This window comes from Chiloscyllium plagiosum, unplaced genomic scaffold (assembly GCF_037043375.1).
Source record: "Chiloscyllium plagiosum isolate Xiang-an unplaced genomic scaffold, Cpla_swu_hap1 HiC_scaffold_42, whole genome shotgun sequence".
In the NCBI taxonomy this organism is placed as follows: Eukaryota; Metazoa; Chordata; class Chondrichthyes; order Orectolobiformes; family Hemiscylliidae; genus Chiloscyllium; species Chiloscyllium plagiosum.
Genome location: NW_028270180.1, coordinates 3,921,950 through 3,939,642, shown reverse-complemented (window position 1 = coordinate 3,939,642; position 17,693 = coordinate 3,921,950). Strand labels below are relative to the sequence as shown.

The 17,693-nt window shown below is 44.7% G+C and overlaps 1 protein-coding gene across 1 annotated transcript in view; it reads right to left on the bottom strand.

Moving 5' to 3' along the window:
• The window catches only part of iqgap1 (IQ motif containing GTPase activating protein 1), a 115,132-nt gene that overhangs the window by 92,610 nt on the left and 4,829 nt on the right, over nt 1–17,693 (bottom strand). Inside the window, exon 2 of the mRNA XM_043680495.2 lies at nt 14,408–14,507. Coding sequence (XP_043536430.2) covers nt 14,408–14,507 — 100 coding nt within the window. The remainder of the gene's footprint in view (nt 1–14,407; nt 14,508–17,693) is intronic.

Here is a 17,693-nt window from a genome sequence, read left to right as displayed (position 1 = left end):
TGCCCTCCCTGATTTTAACCTTTCCATCATTGGTGTCAGTGTCTTCAGCTGCCTGGGCCCTATGTTCTGGAATCACCTCCCTGAATCCCATCGCCTCTCACTCTGCTTTGTGAAACTTACCTCTTTGGTCACTATCTCTATACACAATTTGACAATATTTTGTTTGATATCACTCCAATGAAGCTTGGGACAGTTTATTTCCTTCGAAGGCGCTATACAAATGCACATAGCTGTTCTTGTCATATACAGGGGAACAATGTCCATAATTAGTTGATAAATGTTTGCTGTGTACACTGGAATGCAAAACCTGGGAATTCCCAGGTTTGAGTCCCACTCAAGGTGACCCTCAATACAGCATCTCTGAACAACCAGCATAATGACAATAAACAAGCCTTTTTTCTTCTAGTCACTGCCCAGGAGAACAGTGAGTAGGACTGAGCATGATTGCAAGACCACCCTTTCTCCCACAGGCAAATAGCCTGCTGACATTATCCCACCTTGCACACACCAAGACCCACGCTGGAGATCAAAGCACAGTGGGTGTGAACTGCATGGAGAACGATAAGCCTAATGGGGGTGGCTTATGTAGGGGAGGAACACTGATGTCCCCTTTTCAAATCCAATGGCTTCACAAAAGACGCCACAATGCAAATGTGGTGGAAAACTCAGCTGTGTGAATGTACTAGTGTTTGGGGAGGATCATGAGCCTGTGGAAATTTACTTCCTGGATAATGGAGGAAACATTGGCCATTGAATTTTTAAGTCAGAACTCAACAGACCAAGGAGTTAAGAGATAAGCAAGTGGAAAAGAGGATGGAGCAGATGAGAGGGGATGAATGGCCTGTTCACGCCCCTAATTATTTTTTGCTATGTTCGTAACCTATCAACCACAGGCACATATGGCATTCTACCAGCCCCACAGATTCCCAAATGAGTTATTGGATAGTGACTAAGGGCTGATTCCAGTCTCACTCTGGCTATGGTTCATCAGGAAAGTCTACATCAGCTGACACCGCCAAACACACCATAGCAGAATAGCAGGAGGCCATTCAGCCCCTCAAGCCAATTTCATCATGGTCACTTTGAATCATTTGCCCACTGTGGAACCATATTCCTTGTAAGATCTCGATCTTGGAAGATTCTATCAACTCTCAGCATCCAGCACCTTTCAAGAGAGACAGTTCCAAATTTCCCGAATCTCAGTAGGAAGAGATCTTTCCTGATCCCTCTTGGCTCTGGATTCTGTCTCTCTTCCGATCTTGCCTGATGGTGTCACATTTGGTTTAAAACCCGCCCGGTAAATCTTTCAGAGTCTGCTGCAGTCAAAGTGAAGAAGCAAAAGGTGTCTCTGGGGGCTGGCCAGTGCAGCTGGTTGAGGGGAGACTGCAGTGGTGTTTCCCAGGAGTTTTCACCGCTTCCAAAGGAAATGGACAGTTTCCTGAGGGGATTCCACTTCACATGTCATATTAAACAACATAGATTAAAAACATTCATTATTACAGGATGTGAGTGATTGTGCAGGGACCTGTTTCAGTAGACAGAGGGTCAACAGTTCCAGACAATGGAAAACAATATACTGTCTGTCATTTCAGACCAATCTCATAAACAAATCATACCAACAGAATGGGATTCTTGGGAATTCAGCCCTCAACCAGGGCCTCCCCTCATTCAAGGGCCTTGAAAACTCATTCACTCAGTGTGAAACGGAAGGACAGCAGAATATAATTTGCCTCTCAAATGAAATTGCAACTCCTCCCTCATTGATATTCCCAGGGTCAGAGAGTGCTTGAGGCTCAATGGCAGTGCCTGTAACGCTGGGCCAGAGGGTCCCAACTCAAATCCCATCTGCTCTGGAGATGTGTCATAATGTGTCTGAAACAAGTTAATCAAACTAACTTTTCCCAATGTAGCTCTGAGTGAGTGCCGCACTGTCAGAGGGTCAGTGCTGAGGGAGTGCCGCACTGTCAGAGGGTCAGTGCTGAGGGAGTGCCGCACTGTGAAGGGGGGGGGGGGGGGGGGAGTGGTCAGAGCTGAGGGAGTGCCGCGCTGTTGTGGGGGGGGGATCAGTGCTGAGGGAGCACCGAGTGTGGGGAGGAGGGTCAGTGCTGAGGGAGTGCTACACTGTTGGGGGTGGGGTCAGTGTTGAGGGAGCGCGCACTGTCGGAGGGTCAGTAATGACAGAGTGCTGCACTTACCGAGAGGGTCAGTGCTGAGGGAGTGCTTCACTGTCAGAAGGCCGGTGCTGAGGGAGTGTGTCTGTATGTGAAAGCGTGTTACACAGATTGGTTTTGTATTGTAAAGAATACAGTGTCATGTTCATTATGTTACTTACTTGGTAATCTAGTGCCCAGGGACTGAGTTCAAATCTCATTTCAGCAACTGAGAAATTTGAATTCAATTTACAAAATATGGAGCAATAAATTTTTCTCAAGAAAGGTGACCATGAAAATAACAGGTTAACATCAAAACCCATCTGGCTCACTAATGCCCTTTAGGGATGGAAATCTGGTATCTTTACCTGGTCTGGCCTACACGCAAATCCAGACCCACAGCAATATGGTTGACTGTAAACTGATGTTGGAAACAGCTCAGCCAGACTCTCAGTGCTGTCATAGCAGCAGTGGTTCAAGAGTCACCTCTACCTTCTCAGGGGCGAGTAGGGTGGGCATGTCTTTACCCAAATAATGAATATTTTTTTAAAAATCACTGGGCGGAGGTAGTATTGAAATGTCATGAGCTTGTGAAAGGTTGTCTAAATCCAATTAGTACACACACACACACACACACACACACACACACACACACACACACACACACACACACACACACACACACACACACACACACACACACACACACACACACACACACACACACACACACACACACACACACACACACACACACACACACACCTATTAGTGAATGAAGGGACTCAGTTATTCTGGAAGGTGGATACCTTTCCAGCAGAGAAATCAGCAACTGCAAGATTGCTGGACACGTAGCAGCCTTGTATTTTACAGAAGGGTTTTGTGGGGATGGCTGGGTGCAGGGACAGTGATGTGAAGGCCATGACGGTATTAATGAATGCAGTGGGTGGGAGGGAAAAGAGGAGTGTGACTGTGATCAGGAAGCCAGACAGTTGGTGTACGAAGCCTGTGAGAAGTGACCCTGATGACTGACAGGGATCGGTATGGGGGTGCTGGGCAGCTGAAGGTGTAATGGAGTTGGGGAAGAGTTCTTCTTGGAAACAACTGCTTCTCTTGAGCCAGAGGAGATGGTCAGTGTGTGAGCACCCAGATGGCCCTCTCCTGGCCAGTCAGCTCTTGTTGCTGCAGTGTTCAGGACACAGTTCACCTGCTCTCATGGTCATTCTCCTCTCTGTACATGTCAGCAGAATCTGCAGTGAGCATCCCACTGGTTTCTAATTTGTACAAGACTCTGTTATTCAATCAGCATTCCCCAACCCAGTCTGATGCTGACCGTGAACTGAGAGGAGCCTCAGCTGCTCAGAAACCACCAGCAAAGCAGAAAAAAAAAATCAGACAGGGAAATCTCAAAATGTTATCTGACAGACAAGAACATGTAATTTACAACCACACCCTGAAGACAGTAACTCAAGGTGCTTCATGGCAGTGAGAAACAAAGACAATTGGACACAGCTATATAACGAGAGATGAGGAGGTGTGACTAAAAGCTGAGATGAAGATTTTAAGCTGCCTTCTTGACCTGCAATCTTCTTCCCGACCTCTCCGCCCCCACCCCCACTCCGGCCTATCACCCTCACCTTAACCTCTTTCCACCTATCGCATTCCCAACGCCCCTCCCCCAAGTCCCTCCTCCCTACCTTTTATCTTAGCCTGCTTGGCACACCTTCCTCATTCCTGAAGAAGGGCTTATGCACGAAACGTCGATTCTCCTGCGCCTTGGATGCTGCCTGACCTGCTGCGCTTTTCCAGCAACACATTTTTCAGCTCTGATCTCCAGCATCTGCAGTCCTCACTTTCTCCCTTTAAGCAGTGAGGCGGGGGTTGGGGGGGGGAGGTCTAAGGAGGGAACTCCAGAACGGAGGGTCCAGGCTATTTGCAGTGGAATGATGGAAACCAGGGATCAGCCTGAAATCAGAATCAGTGGAGTACAGAAACTGGAGGGTTCTGGGGCTGCACGAGGTTATACAGAAAGGGAGGGGAGAAGTTGTGACAGTGTCTGAGTGGAAGAATGAGAATTTCAAATGCAGTAATGATTGGAAAATTAAAACAGAAATGAAATATTTAGCTTCTTGAGTTGACAGGCTGTTGGTTTTCTTATAGTTAGATCTAGCCTCCCTTCACAGCCCAAACACCTGATAGCTCCCAGTTCAAAGTGTAACATTTTGGAATTGTTTTCAGAAAGTTATTTTTCCTTTTCAATAAATGGACCTTCCTCATGGGTATGTGTTCCAATGAGATTATTTCCTCCAAAGTATTTGCAACCACTTTTTCCCTTTATGTACTCCACAGACAGGGGGATTTCATTTCTCTCCCAGATTCAGAAGCAACTGTTTCGAATGCTCTGCAATTTTGGGTTTTCACAACTGGTCAGTGTGGGAGGGAGGGAGGGAGGGAAAACAGTGTGCAACAAAGAGAGACAGAGGATGTGACAGAGAGAAAGAGTGACAGAGAGCAAGAGAATGTGTGTGAGAGAGAGAGAGAAAACCATGAGAGATAGGCAGATGGAGAATGGGAAAAATAAATCGATTCTGGGGCAAAGTGCTCAGGGTGGGATACAATCTCAGTCTGGAAACTGCTGGCTACAATTGTGCCTCAACCAATTTCCAGGAACATTGACTGTAAACCAAGGCTGTGAGAGCAGAATGGACCTGTTCCAATAAATATGGTTCCTCATTCAGACAAGGCATATGCACACAATTCCAGAAGTGAAACAAAATCTGTGACAGTGGGTTTGGTTCACTGAATGAAATCTCAAATCAGAGCTTCAGGTGTTCCATATGGGCACAGAAAGAAGGAAATGGAGAGAGACTGTGAGGACTCTTTCCCCAAACCGCTCCCCCCATCCCTCCCACCTTCTCTCACGCTACCTCCTCTGGGTGTTATCACAATTCACTCAGGCTGGGAAAGGAAGTTGAAGTTGTTACTCATTGGGAAGACTGATCCAGGACAGCATCAGTACGTAGATCCTCAACGTCCCTCTCAACGCAAAGCAAAGTTGCTTCCTGATCAATCTTTGGGCAAATTGCTGGAATATGTGACCTGTGATACCTGACAGAGAAGGTGACACCAGGAATACAAACATGACCTTATAGAGGTTTACAAAATTATGAGGGGCATGGATAGGATAAATAGACAAAGTCTTTTCCCTGGGCTGGGGAGTGCAGAACTAGAGGGCATAGGTTGAGGGTGAGAGGGGTAAGACATAAAAGAGACCTAAGGGACAGCTTTTTTATGCAGAGGGTGGCACGTGTATGGAATGAATTACTATAGGAAGTGGTGGAGGCTGGTACAATTACAACATTTAAAAGGCATCTGGGTGGGTATATGAATAGGAAGGGTTTGGAAGGATATGGGCCGGGTGCTGGCAGGTGGGACTAGATAGGGTTGGGATATCTGTTTGGCATGGACGGGATGGACTGAAGGGTCTGTTTCCGTGCTGTACATCTCTATGACTCTATGAGTCTATGCTTGGAGATGTCCCCAATCCCATATGGGACGTCGAGTGGAACAGAGCAAGGTTAGAAGGATGAAATGGTAAATAAATCCAGAGACTATACAAGGTGTGAAACACCCTCAGCCTGCTGAAATCCGAAAGAGAAAAGAAACGTTCATAGGCAGCTACAAGGATGAGGTCCAAAGATTATCCAGAATCAAATCAATGTTTACCCAAAGACCTTTGCAATATTTCATCAAACATTTCCTGTCTCCATCTGCAGAATTGACCTTGTGCAAACTGTAAACCTTTTTGTTATTCATTTGTTGGACCCAGTCATTCTCTCACTCACAATGGGCTATGTTCAATCAGAAATAAACCTCAAACAGGCTCCAGTCACATCTAGTTAGCCATGCTGGAATCACAGCCTGAAATCTACAATCACACTGCCTGAGATTGGGAAAATGACCAGAGTGGCCATAGCAAGGCTGACCACAGCTCAGCTTCTCATCCACAGGCACCTTCACGAACCCCAGTTCACACAAACTCTCCTGGGCTGAGACTTCATGGAGCAGCAATCAACCACTGACAGTGATATCCAATCACTCAGGAGCATCAACAGTGACATATGAAGCAGAACCAATCATAGAGACCCATGCATTGGGGGTGTGGATCAGACAGACCATATTATGGATCAGAAGCTAACCATATTATGAACGTGACTACACACACTTCCTCACAGGACAGGAAACCATTCCCATAGGCTGATGGACCCGTTTAATGTACAATCCCAGCCTCATGTGGAGAAGTGATCTTCAGTAACTTTGGTGCAAACTTGATCCCTCTCCTACCCTTCTGGGAAGAACTCAACAACAAGAAACCCCACTCAACCCCACACTTGGCCTTCAATCCATCTTCCCATCTCTGTTCATGAATATTATTGCAGTCAATTTAATGCAAACATACAATTTACAACAAATGAAGAATGTCCATTTTTATAGTGTCTTTCACACCTCATGGGGTCCTAAAGCAGCTTAAAACAATGAGTAACTTTTTAGAAATGTCGTCACCATTCAAATGTAGGAAGCACAGAAGACAATTTCTGCACAGCACAGTGCATCAACAGTGTAGATGTGAGATTGTTATTTTCAAACAACACAAAACCTCAGTTCTGCATTGCATCAGAAACAGTGCTCCCGTGGCACTGATCCTCCAATCCGACAGTGCGACGCTCTCTCAGTGCTGATCCTCTGACAGTGCAGCACTCCCTCAGCACTGACCCTCCGATAGCACGGCAACTCCCTCAGTGCTGACCCTCCGACAGCGCGACACACCCTCAGTGCTGACCCTCCGACAGCATGGCAACCCCCACAGTGCTGACTCTCTGACAGTGCGGCACTCCCTCAGCGCTGACCCTCTGATAGCGCGACACACCCTCAGTGCTGACCCTCCGACAGCGCGGCACTCCCTCAGCGCTGACCCTCCGATAGCACGGCAGCTCCCTCAGTGCTGACCCTCTGACAGTGCGGCACCCCCTCAGCACTGACCCTCTGACAGCGCGACACTCCCTCAGCGCTGGCCCTCCGATAGCAAGGCAACCCCCTCAGTGCTGACCCTCTGACAGTGTGGCACCCCCTCAGCACTGACCCTCTGGACAGTGCGGCACTCCCTCAGCGCTGACTCTCTGACAGTGCGGCACTCCCTCAACGCTGACCCTCTGAGAGTGCAGCACTCCCTCAGCACTGACTCTCTGACAGAGCAGCACTCCTTGAGCACTGACCCTCTGACAGAGCAGCACTCCTTGAGCACTGACCCTCTGACAGTGTGGCACTCCCTCTGCACTGACCCTCTGACAGTGCGGTACTCCCTCAGCACTGACCCTCCGACAGTGTGGCACTCCCTCACCACTGACCCTCTGACAGTGCGGCACTCCCTCAGTGCTGACCCTCTGACAGTGCAGCACTTCCTCAGTGCTGACCCTCTGACAGTGCGGCACTCCCTCAGTGCTGATCCTCTGACAGTGCAGCACTTCCTCAGTGCTGACCCTTTGACAGTGCGGCACTCCGAGTGCCGACCCTCTGACAATGCGGCACTCCCTCAGCGCTGCACTATCGTTAGGAGTGCCAGGCTTCATTTTCTGATCAAGTCTCTGAGGTGTGTCTTGAAATCCTGACCTTCTGATTTGAAGTGCAAGTTACCCACTGAGCCATAGCAAAAAATTCAAAGGAATCCTTCAGGTGTTTTTCATAGTGGGCTATAAATTAAGGTTAGACAGAGTTTCCATCCGACAGTCGGAAATAAAGAGGGAAGTTGTTCTGCACAGTGGAGCACCTCTAACACCACCCATTTATGGTCAGAGATTAACTCCTAATCATGACATGATCTAACTATTTCTGGTTTCAGAAAAGGGATGAGAAACTAGCAACATCTGAAAGAGATGGGTGGGGCAAACAGCTGCTGGGTGTGGGCAATCATCTTGGAAATAGATCCAATAAGGGCATGCCAATTCTGGCTTTTCCATGATGTGGGTACTGAGGAGTGGTCAGAAGCACTGAAGGTAACTGTGACAGTGAGGGAGAAGGAGGGATAGTGAGTCCAAGTGTGAAATGGGGCGGGTATTTATTGAGAAAGGGTCACAGACCCGAGGTCCAAATTACAAAGAAATCTAGAGGAAATCCAATACAAATGCAGAAGAAATGTCTTTGCACAGAGAGTGGTGAGATGTGGAACTTGGTCACAAAGTGTGATCAAAGCCAATAGTATTGATGTATTTAAGGGGAAGCTGGTCAAGCACAGAAGGAAGAGGCAATAGAAGGTTATGATGGTAAACTTAGGTGGGAAAAATTGGGTGGAGGATTAAGGAAGAGCAGTCTCGAGTACAGTGTAATCACTGGTGCTGACCGGTCAGACCGAATGCTGCTTCTTTATGGTAAAGCAAAATATAAAAACAGAAGAGAAATGTTGTTTGCTTCACAAATGTTGTGTCCCAAAGCCAGAGTAGCTGAAGCCTGATCTATAGATCTCATATAGTAAATGAGCCATTAGTTGGTTTCTGATTTTGATATTAAATTATCAGCATATTGGGTTGGTTAGAATATCTGCTGATTCTGACATTGAGCAATCTTGTGAAACCAACGCAAAACACATGACGAGAGCAGCACATGAGGAACTTGAAACCAAGCTCAGCCACAATGCTCCACAAGTTCCACCCTACCCTACATCTTAAATGACACATGAAGTGAATGACAGTTTTCTTTCAATTTGTTCTGTGGGTGTTACTGGTAAGGCCAGGTTTTATTGCTCATGCTCAATTGCTCACAACTCTGTAGTTTGCTTTATCGTTTGAGAGCAGGTAAGAGTCACATTACTGAGGGTCTGGGGTCACATACAGGCTGGATCAGGTATGGATGGCAAATTTCCTTTCAAAATGACATGTGTGAACTATTGTGTTTTATGACCATCTAATATTTTCATGGTCCCCATTAATAATATTAAGTTTTGATTCCAGATTTGATGAATTGATTGAATTAATATTTCCCATTTTCTATGGTGGGATTTGAACTAGTGTCACTGGATCATTCATAGAGTCATATGCAGAGTCATTCAGCACAGGCACAGACCCTTTGGTCCAACCAGTCCATGCCAATCACAATTCCAACCTAAACTAGTCCCACCTGCCTGTGCTTGGCCCATATCCCTCCAAATATTTCTTATTCATGTACTTATGCAAATACCTTGTAAATGTTGTAATCCACATCCACCACTTCCTCTGGAAGTTCATTCCACTGTGTAAAAGAAGTTGCCGCTCATGTCCTTGTAAAATTTTGTCTCCTCTCACTTTAAAAATATCCCGCTTAGTCTTGAAGTCTCCCACCTTAGGGAATAGACACCTGCCATTCATCTTATCTATATCCCGCATTATTTTATAAACCTCTCTAAGGTCAGCCCTCAAACTTCTATGCTCCAGTAAAACCAGTCCTAGCCTATCCAGTGTCTCCCTATAACTCAAACCCTCCATTCTCAGCAATAACCTGAAGAAGGGCATGTGCCCGAAACGTCGAATCTTCTGTTCCCTAGATGCTGCCTGACCTGCTGTGCTGTTCCAGCAATAAAGTTTCAGCAATAACCTGGTAAATCCCTTCTGAACCCTCTCCAGTTTAGTAATATCCTTCCTATAACAGGGTGACCAAAACACTTGTGAAACAAAGCCAACTCACCAACTCAGAGAAGTCAAAGACAGCATGAGAGAAAAAAAGAAAAGTGTTTAAACTGCCCCAGTGGCTGTATTTTCAGCTCCCTGGACTCCTGAAACCTCACAGTTCTCGGTCCTCCTTTAAAAGATTTTCCTTAAGACTTAATTCATTGACCGAGTTTTTGATAGTTTGTCCTAATATTTCATTCAGCTCAGGGTCAGAAGTTGATGATAATTATCTTGCAAGAGTGTCTTGGTACATGTTAAAAGATGCTACAAAAAAAATTTGAGTTGTTGTTGTCATTGTGCACTGCCAGCCGCAAGTTCCCCTCCAAGCCACACACCATCCTGACTTTGATCTATAATCGTCACTCCTTCACTGAACCTGGAACTCCCTCCCTCACAGCACTGTACTTGTACCTGCATCCAAACGACTGCAGCAATTCAAGAAGGTAACTCACCATAACCCTCGCAAGGGCATTTAGGATGGGTATAAATATTTCTTTCAGTGCCTGCTCAAAATGAAGTCCTGTCAATTTCAAAGTTTAGACAGATGGAAAATTAAATCTTGCAATGGGAAGTATATGTGAGTATATGAGTTAGGTGCAGGAAGAGGCCATTCAGCCCCTTGAGCCCACTCCAGATGGGAGAGGGTGCAGAAAAAAATTACAAGGATGTTACTGGGACTGGAGAGTTTGCGTTATAAAGAGAAGCTGGAATAGGCTGGGACTTTTCACTGGAGCATAAGAAGTTCATGGGTGACCTTTACAGAGGTTTATAGAATCATGAGGAGGATAGATAAGGTGAATAGCAGAAGTTTCTTCCCTAGGGTTGGGGAGTGAAAAACTAGACGGCATAACTTTAAGGTGAGAGGAGAACAATTTAAAAGGCACCTGAGGGGCAACTTTTTCACTCAGAGGGTGATTCATATGTGGAATGAACTGCCAGGGGAAGTGGTAGATGCAACATTTGAAAGACATTTGGATAGATACATAATTAGGAACGGTTTTAGAGGGATATGGGCCAAACGCAGGCAAATGGGACTAGTTTAGTTTGGGAAACTTGGTCGGCATGGATGTGTTGGACCGAAAGGTCTGATTCCATGTTGGATGACTCTATGATGTTAAATCCACACCTCTCACATACTGAGAATGAATTTAAAAAAGATTATTTGCTATTGTGTCACCTTTTGCCCACATAACGATGCTCACTATATGTTTAAGTTATTTGGTGATTTGAAGCCTGTATACAACTGGACATTATAAATTATATAAGTGTAAAAACATCCTTAAATTGTACAAACTCATATCATGTCAGCAAATTAATTTCCATGGAAACAGCTCAAATCCAAAGCAAGAATTTACTTTCAATCTTTTAAAATCAGCCTCACTGCAAGTGAGTTTCGATAGCTCATGAAGCAGTCTGCTTGACAAAGATAGTCAGGTCTCAATGCTCCTCTCTCTCAGCCTGGTACAGGCACGGAATACAACATAATACAGGGAACAGGAATTCTATCTTAGTCAAGAGGATATCAATACAGATGTTCTCCCTTTCCTAGATATTGATGGGGGTGTAGCACAGTATGCAGTGTATCAGCAGCAGCTCAGTGAGGGGCACTCTTAATTCAAAGTCATAGAACTGAGGATTCCTGTCCCACTCCAGAAATCTGAGCTCTGAGCCTGACATGCTGAGTATATAAGAGAGGGAATGCTGCACTGTCAGAGCTGCCATCTTTTGAATGAGACATTAACCCAATGCCTGTTCTGCTGTTTTTGGTCAGTGTAAAAGACAGCACCATTTTGAAGAAAAGCAGGGAAACATTCCTCAGTGCACTGCTCGATATTTATCTATCAATCAAGATCCCAAGCCAAAAGCGATGATCCAGTCTGTGTTATAATATAGTTAGTGGGAGCTTGCTATCGTACTTCCTACATTATAACAATGACAACAACTTAAAAAACACTTGTCTCTTAAGTGCTGGGGGATGCCTTATGGTCGTGGAAAGTGCTATAGAAATGCAAGTCTTTCTTCCAATGTGTGTGTCACCCAGATGAGTCAGGCAGAGGCTACTCGTTTGCAGCCAATTGTTTCCTGCATGTATGATACTTGATTCTCTTCAAAAACTGAATCATTTCCTGCCACATTCAGACACATTGCAGCAATGCACTGAAATTACTACACAGAAACAGGCCATTTAGCCCAACCAGATTGAGTGAGTGTTTAATCTCCATTGTGAACCAATTGTCTTGATCACACTTATACACTCTTGTTGCCGTATTACTCCATCCACCTAAATTCAGTGCCAAGGTCTCTGCCTCAGCCTGCAGCGCAGGAACAAATTCCACAACATCACAACTTCTTCTGCTCTGCCTTGTTCTAAATCAGTAACCAATATCTGCCTCTACTTCCGGTCCAAAGCACTGTGTCAACTGCCAGAGAAAAACTGATGGCTCAGGAGCCTCAGAGTTTGGTGGTAGCTACAACTCTTCACCAAATGAGAACTCTGCACAGCTGGCAAAGTTAGTGCGGCTGGAGATCTGAAACAAGTTGTCTCCACTTCAGAATTTGAAGCCAAACAGAGAGACAGGATACACTAATGTTTACCTTGGGTGGGGTAGCAAGGGGTTATCATACTAACACCTGCAGCTTGCATCTTTGACTTATGTAGGTTTAACCCCATTCTGCTGCTGCTTTCTGCATTTGTTTGATTATTAGGTGAAGCACTGAGCTGCTAAAAACAATTTTGGTGGATTGTTACATCACTTCACCAATAATTGTTTATTTTCTGGGCTCCTGTCATCAACAGTGAGCATTTTTTTTGGAGGGGTGTAGAGATGATCTTATAAAATAGTACGGCAGGCTCAAGGGGCTAAAAGGCCTATTCCTGCACCTATTTCTTACCTTCTTAACTGTTGACTCAGCTCCCAAACGGAAGCTGTGCTTTGGGCAGAGGTCGCTGGGTACACTTGTGGCTATCAGAGAATCCCTACAGTGTGGAAGCAGACTATTCAGCCCATTGGGTCCACATTGACCCGCCAAACAGCGTTCTACCAGACCCACCCCCTACCCTATCCCTGTAGTCCTGCATTTCCCATGGCAGACCCACCTTGTCTGCACATCCATGGACACTAAGGATAATTTAGCGTGGCCAATCCACCTAACCTGCACATCTTTGGATGGTGGGAGGAAACTGTAGCACCCGGAGGAAACCCACGCAGACATGGTGAGGCCCAGTAAGTTGAAGGCAAGGTAGCTTAGTTGCCACTCTCCAATAGTTCACTATTTCAATGCTACTCATGATGCCAGGCCCCTAAACGAACAAGGGACACTCAAGTGAAGGGACTAGATATCTGTGGAAGGCAACATCTTTAGGAGAGATTAGTATGGATACGCTGGAATGTGAAATCACACGGGGTTGCTGGAATATCTGAAAATCTTTATCCTACTTTCCATCTTTTCACATGTCCTTGCCTGTGCAGGAGAAATGACTTGAAAAGTGTGGTGCTGGAAAAGCACAGCAGGTCAGGCAGCATCTGAGGAGCAGGAGGATTGACATTTCAGGCATAAGCTCTTCATCAGGAATGTTGGGGGTGGAGAGAGGGGGGTGAGACAAATAGGAGTGTGAGGTTGGGGCTGGGGGTTGGGGGGAAGGTAGCTGGGAAGGTGATAGGTGCAAACCACAACACCATTAACCCAGTCACTAAAAGGAGAGACAAAAAGAAGTGCAGCTTCTGGAAATTAAAACTAAAAGATTTCTGGGTTGGAATTAATTTTTGGACCCGAGAAGTACCAACTCTTTTAAACCTGCTCTATCCCATCTTCTCAGCAGATCCCTCAAACCCTCTCCAGAAAAACAGACTGGTTCACTAACCTCCCCTTGTAACTGATTCACAATTTTCATGGTTGAAGCAGGTGGTTTACACTTCAATCGAAGCGCGTCTCTCCCTCTTTTTCTAATGTTATAGGTTTCTATTCCCTTCGTGTTCATGAAGCTTACATTGCTTCCTCTTAAATATCTACAATAATCACTCAGCCACTCTATGTGGGAGCAAGTTCCACATTCTCTTCACTCTTTAGATCAATGTTTCTCCCAAATTCCTTATTGGATTTATTAGTGACAACATTCTGCTTATAATTGTTACTTTTAGTTTTGCTTACAGTGATATTTTCTTTACATGTATTCTATCAGACACTTGCATAATTTTAAAAATCGTAATTAGACCTCACAAAATGAAATCAGTAGGTTCCACTCATCTCTGAAAGTTTAGCTTCCAACAGTATAAAAGGGCTCAAGGGATGTTTCCAGAACGTCAAGTTTGAGGTTAGCAATGAAGCAGTGGTACACTGTGTATGTTGGATCTTTCCTGTTCTCAGAAGCTCTTGTTTTTTGTGAGATACTGTGCTTCTTATCCTGTTGTGAGAAACGTTTCTGCAACAGGATAATTTGGAGTAGCAGCAGTGTCAGTGGCGAGGTTAGAGAATCTACACCTCATAATCACTCCTCATCTCTTGCTGCTGCCAGACACAGTGACAACGAGAGATATTAAAGATAACGGCGAGAAAGGGACTTACCGCTTTGCTTCCTCCAGGTGACAAAGGTATTCGTATGCAATGTTCTGCCGTCTCCGCTCATCCATCTCCTCAGCTGTAAGACGTTCATTATCCAAAACAGCTGTAAAACAAATAAACAAAAGTAGAAACAATGGATCCACATATCATGAAAACTCTCCTGTAAAGTGTTTTATTTTCACGATCCCGACTTTCACTTGTCATGATTTCTGGTCAAGTTTTTCAGTTCCTTTATAAATCTGTGGGGCCTGGGTCTCGGTGGGTCAATGCAGACTCAGTAGGCCGAATAGTCTCTCTCCGCAAAGTAGGGATTCAGTATGAAATCATTAGGGCAACAATTTTCATTGAATTTTACTATGTCAACTGTCACAGTGTAGTCGCAGGCTTTGGGGCCTAGATAACAAGCTTCCAGTTTCTCATCATAATACAGGCAATCCCTGGATTGTGAATAGGTTCTGTTCTTGAGTCTTTTTGCTAGTTGATTGGAACACAATAAAGCAGTTGTTCCTAAATACAGGACATGTTTGTATATTGGACATTTAACATTACACTTTGTGCAGGATTGCCTGTATAAGTACGAGCATTTCCAAGTTATCATAGAATCCCCACAGTGTAGAAACAGGTTGCTAGGCCCAACAAGCCCACACTGACCCTCCGAGGACTATCCCACCCAGACGCATTCTCCCTAACCTATTACTTTTTTTTAACGTTTCCCTTGACTAATGCACCTAACCTACACATGCCTGAAAAATTTAGCACGGTCAATTCACCTAACTTGCACATCTTTGGATTGTGGGAGGAAACTGGAGCACCTGCAGGAAACCCGCACAATTATGGGGAGAATGAACTCCACACAGACAGTCGCCCAAGGCTGGAATTGAACCTAGATCCTTGGTGCTGTGAGGCAGCAGTGCTAACCACTGAGCCACCGTCCATTGTTTATATTCCTCAATTTTGTACAAGATTGCTGTTGTCCCTTTCTTTCCACCACCTCTAGCTTCCCTCATAGATCTGTTACATGGTACTCTACCTGCTTTGAAAGTCCATGTACACCAACATAGAATCCCTACCATTTGAAAGCAAGCTATTCAGACCATCAAGTTCGCACCAACCTTCTGAAGAGTATCCGACCCACATCCACCCAGCCCATTCCTATAACCCTACATAGCCAATTCACCTAACCTGTACATGGTTGGACTGTGGCAGGAAACTACAGCACCTGGAGGAAACCACACAGATACAGGGAGAACGTGCAAACTCCACACAGACAGTTGCTGGAGGGTGGAATGGAATCTGGGTCCTTGACACTGCGAGGCAGTAGTGCTAACCACTGAGCTACCGTGTGTAAACAGATGCTGAAAATCTGAAATAAACACAGAGTGCTGGAGAAACTCAGCAGAACTGGCAGCATCTGTAGAGGCAAACACAGAGTTAGTGTTGAGTCCAATGACCCTTTGTCAAAACTGGTAAGTCTCTTAACTCTGTTGTCACTTTGTATGTTTTTCAAAAACTTTCTCCAGTGATTGAACAATGGCAGGAACAGTTTACTGGTATAATAGAAAAGGCAATGTGGTCCAAATTGGCCTGTGAAGGTCTCCCCATCTTGTTTCAGACCCACCAGAAAGTACTAGAAAGTTCCCACTGCCTTTTTAAAAGTAGCTCACCGTAAGCCTGGTGAAAACAAATACATACTGTGACAATTTAGTTCCTTTCACGTATAATATTAGCATGAATGCAGTTTTTCTACTCTACATGAAGGGCAGTAAATCCAAAAAGCAAAGGAAACACATAATAAAACAGGAGATTAGCGAGTTTTGAGAAGAGTTGTAGCTCAGGTTGAGGTTCTGGATGTAGGTTTGCTCGCTGAGCTGGAAGCTTCGTTTTCTGACATTTCGTCACTATACTAGGTAACATCTTCGGTAAGCCTCTGAATGATGGTGTAGCTCGCTTTCTATTTATATGTTTAAATTTCCTAGGGTTGGCAATACCATGTCCTGTGGTGACATCATTTCCTATGGTGATGTCATTTCCTGTTCTTTTTCTCAGGAGGTGGTAAATGTGATCCAAGTCAATGTGTTTGTTGATAGAGTTCCGGTTGGAATGCCATGCTTCTAGGAATTCTCCTACATGTTTGGCTTGTCCCAGGGTGGATGTGTTGTCCCAGTCGAAGTGGTGTCCTACCACCAACACATCAACAGCAGCTAATGAATTTGAAACAGCTTATACAGATAACAAGCAAAACTAATGTAATTTACAAAATACTTTGCAAGAACTGTAACAAACACTACATTGGAAAAACAGGCAGAAAATCAGCCACCAAGATAATTGAACATCAACTAGCCACAAAAAGACATGACCCACTCTCACTATTATCCTCACATACGGATTTGGAAGGACATCATTTTGACTGGGACAACACATCCATCCTAGGACAAGCCAAACAGAGATACTCACAACAATTCCTAGAAACATGACATTCCAGATGGAACTCTATCAACAAACACATTGACTTGGATCACATTTACCATCCTCTGAGAAAAAGAACGAGAAATGACATCACCATAGGAAATGATGTCGCCACAGGAAATGACATCACCAACCATAGGAGACTTAAACATATAAATAGAAAGTGGGATACACCACCAGTGCTTCATTCGGAGGCTCACTGAAGACGTTACCTAGTAGGATGACAAAACATCTGAAAAACAAACCTTCTAGCTCAGCGAGCAAATCCACATCCAAAATAGGAGATTCACTGAACAACCACCTCTGCATCCAGAATCACATCATGAAGATAATCTCATTTTAACCACTTGAAGCTACGCAGTTAATCTTTTAATTAATGCAGCAAGCTTATTAAACAGGTAGGTGCAGTGAAAGATGCTAATTGACTAACATAAGCAAAATACCAAAGTTATTGGAAGAAGGACATTTTAATCAATGAAAAGTTCTGAATAATCTTAATTGATACAGTTAATAGAGTAAGTGTCTACAGGCTTGAGTGCTTATTGGCTGATTACCAGCAGACATTTATTGACATTGTGGGGTAGTGAGTGTTTGGATCTATTTATTTAGAATATCTTATTTTGTGAATACGTCTAAAACTGGGTAGAGCCTGACTTCTGCTCTCCTCCTTCACCAAGATGAAATTTTACACTCAGGAGGTCTAACACCAGTGTACATTACTGCCTGACCTGTTGAAAGGTTTCTGGTGTTTTCTGTTTAGATGTCAGCTATGGCTCAGTTGAAAGCACTGTCATGTGAGACATAAGGTTGTGGGTTGAAGTAC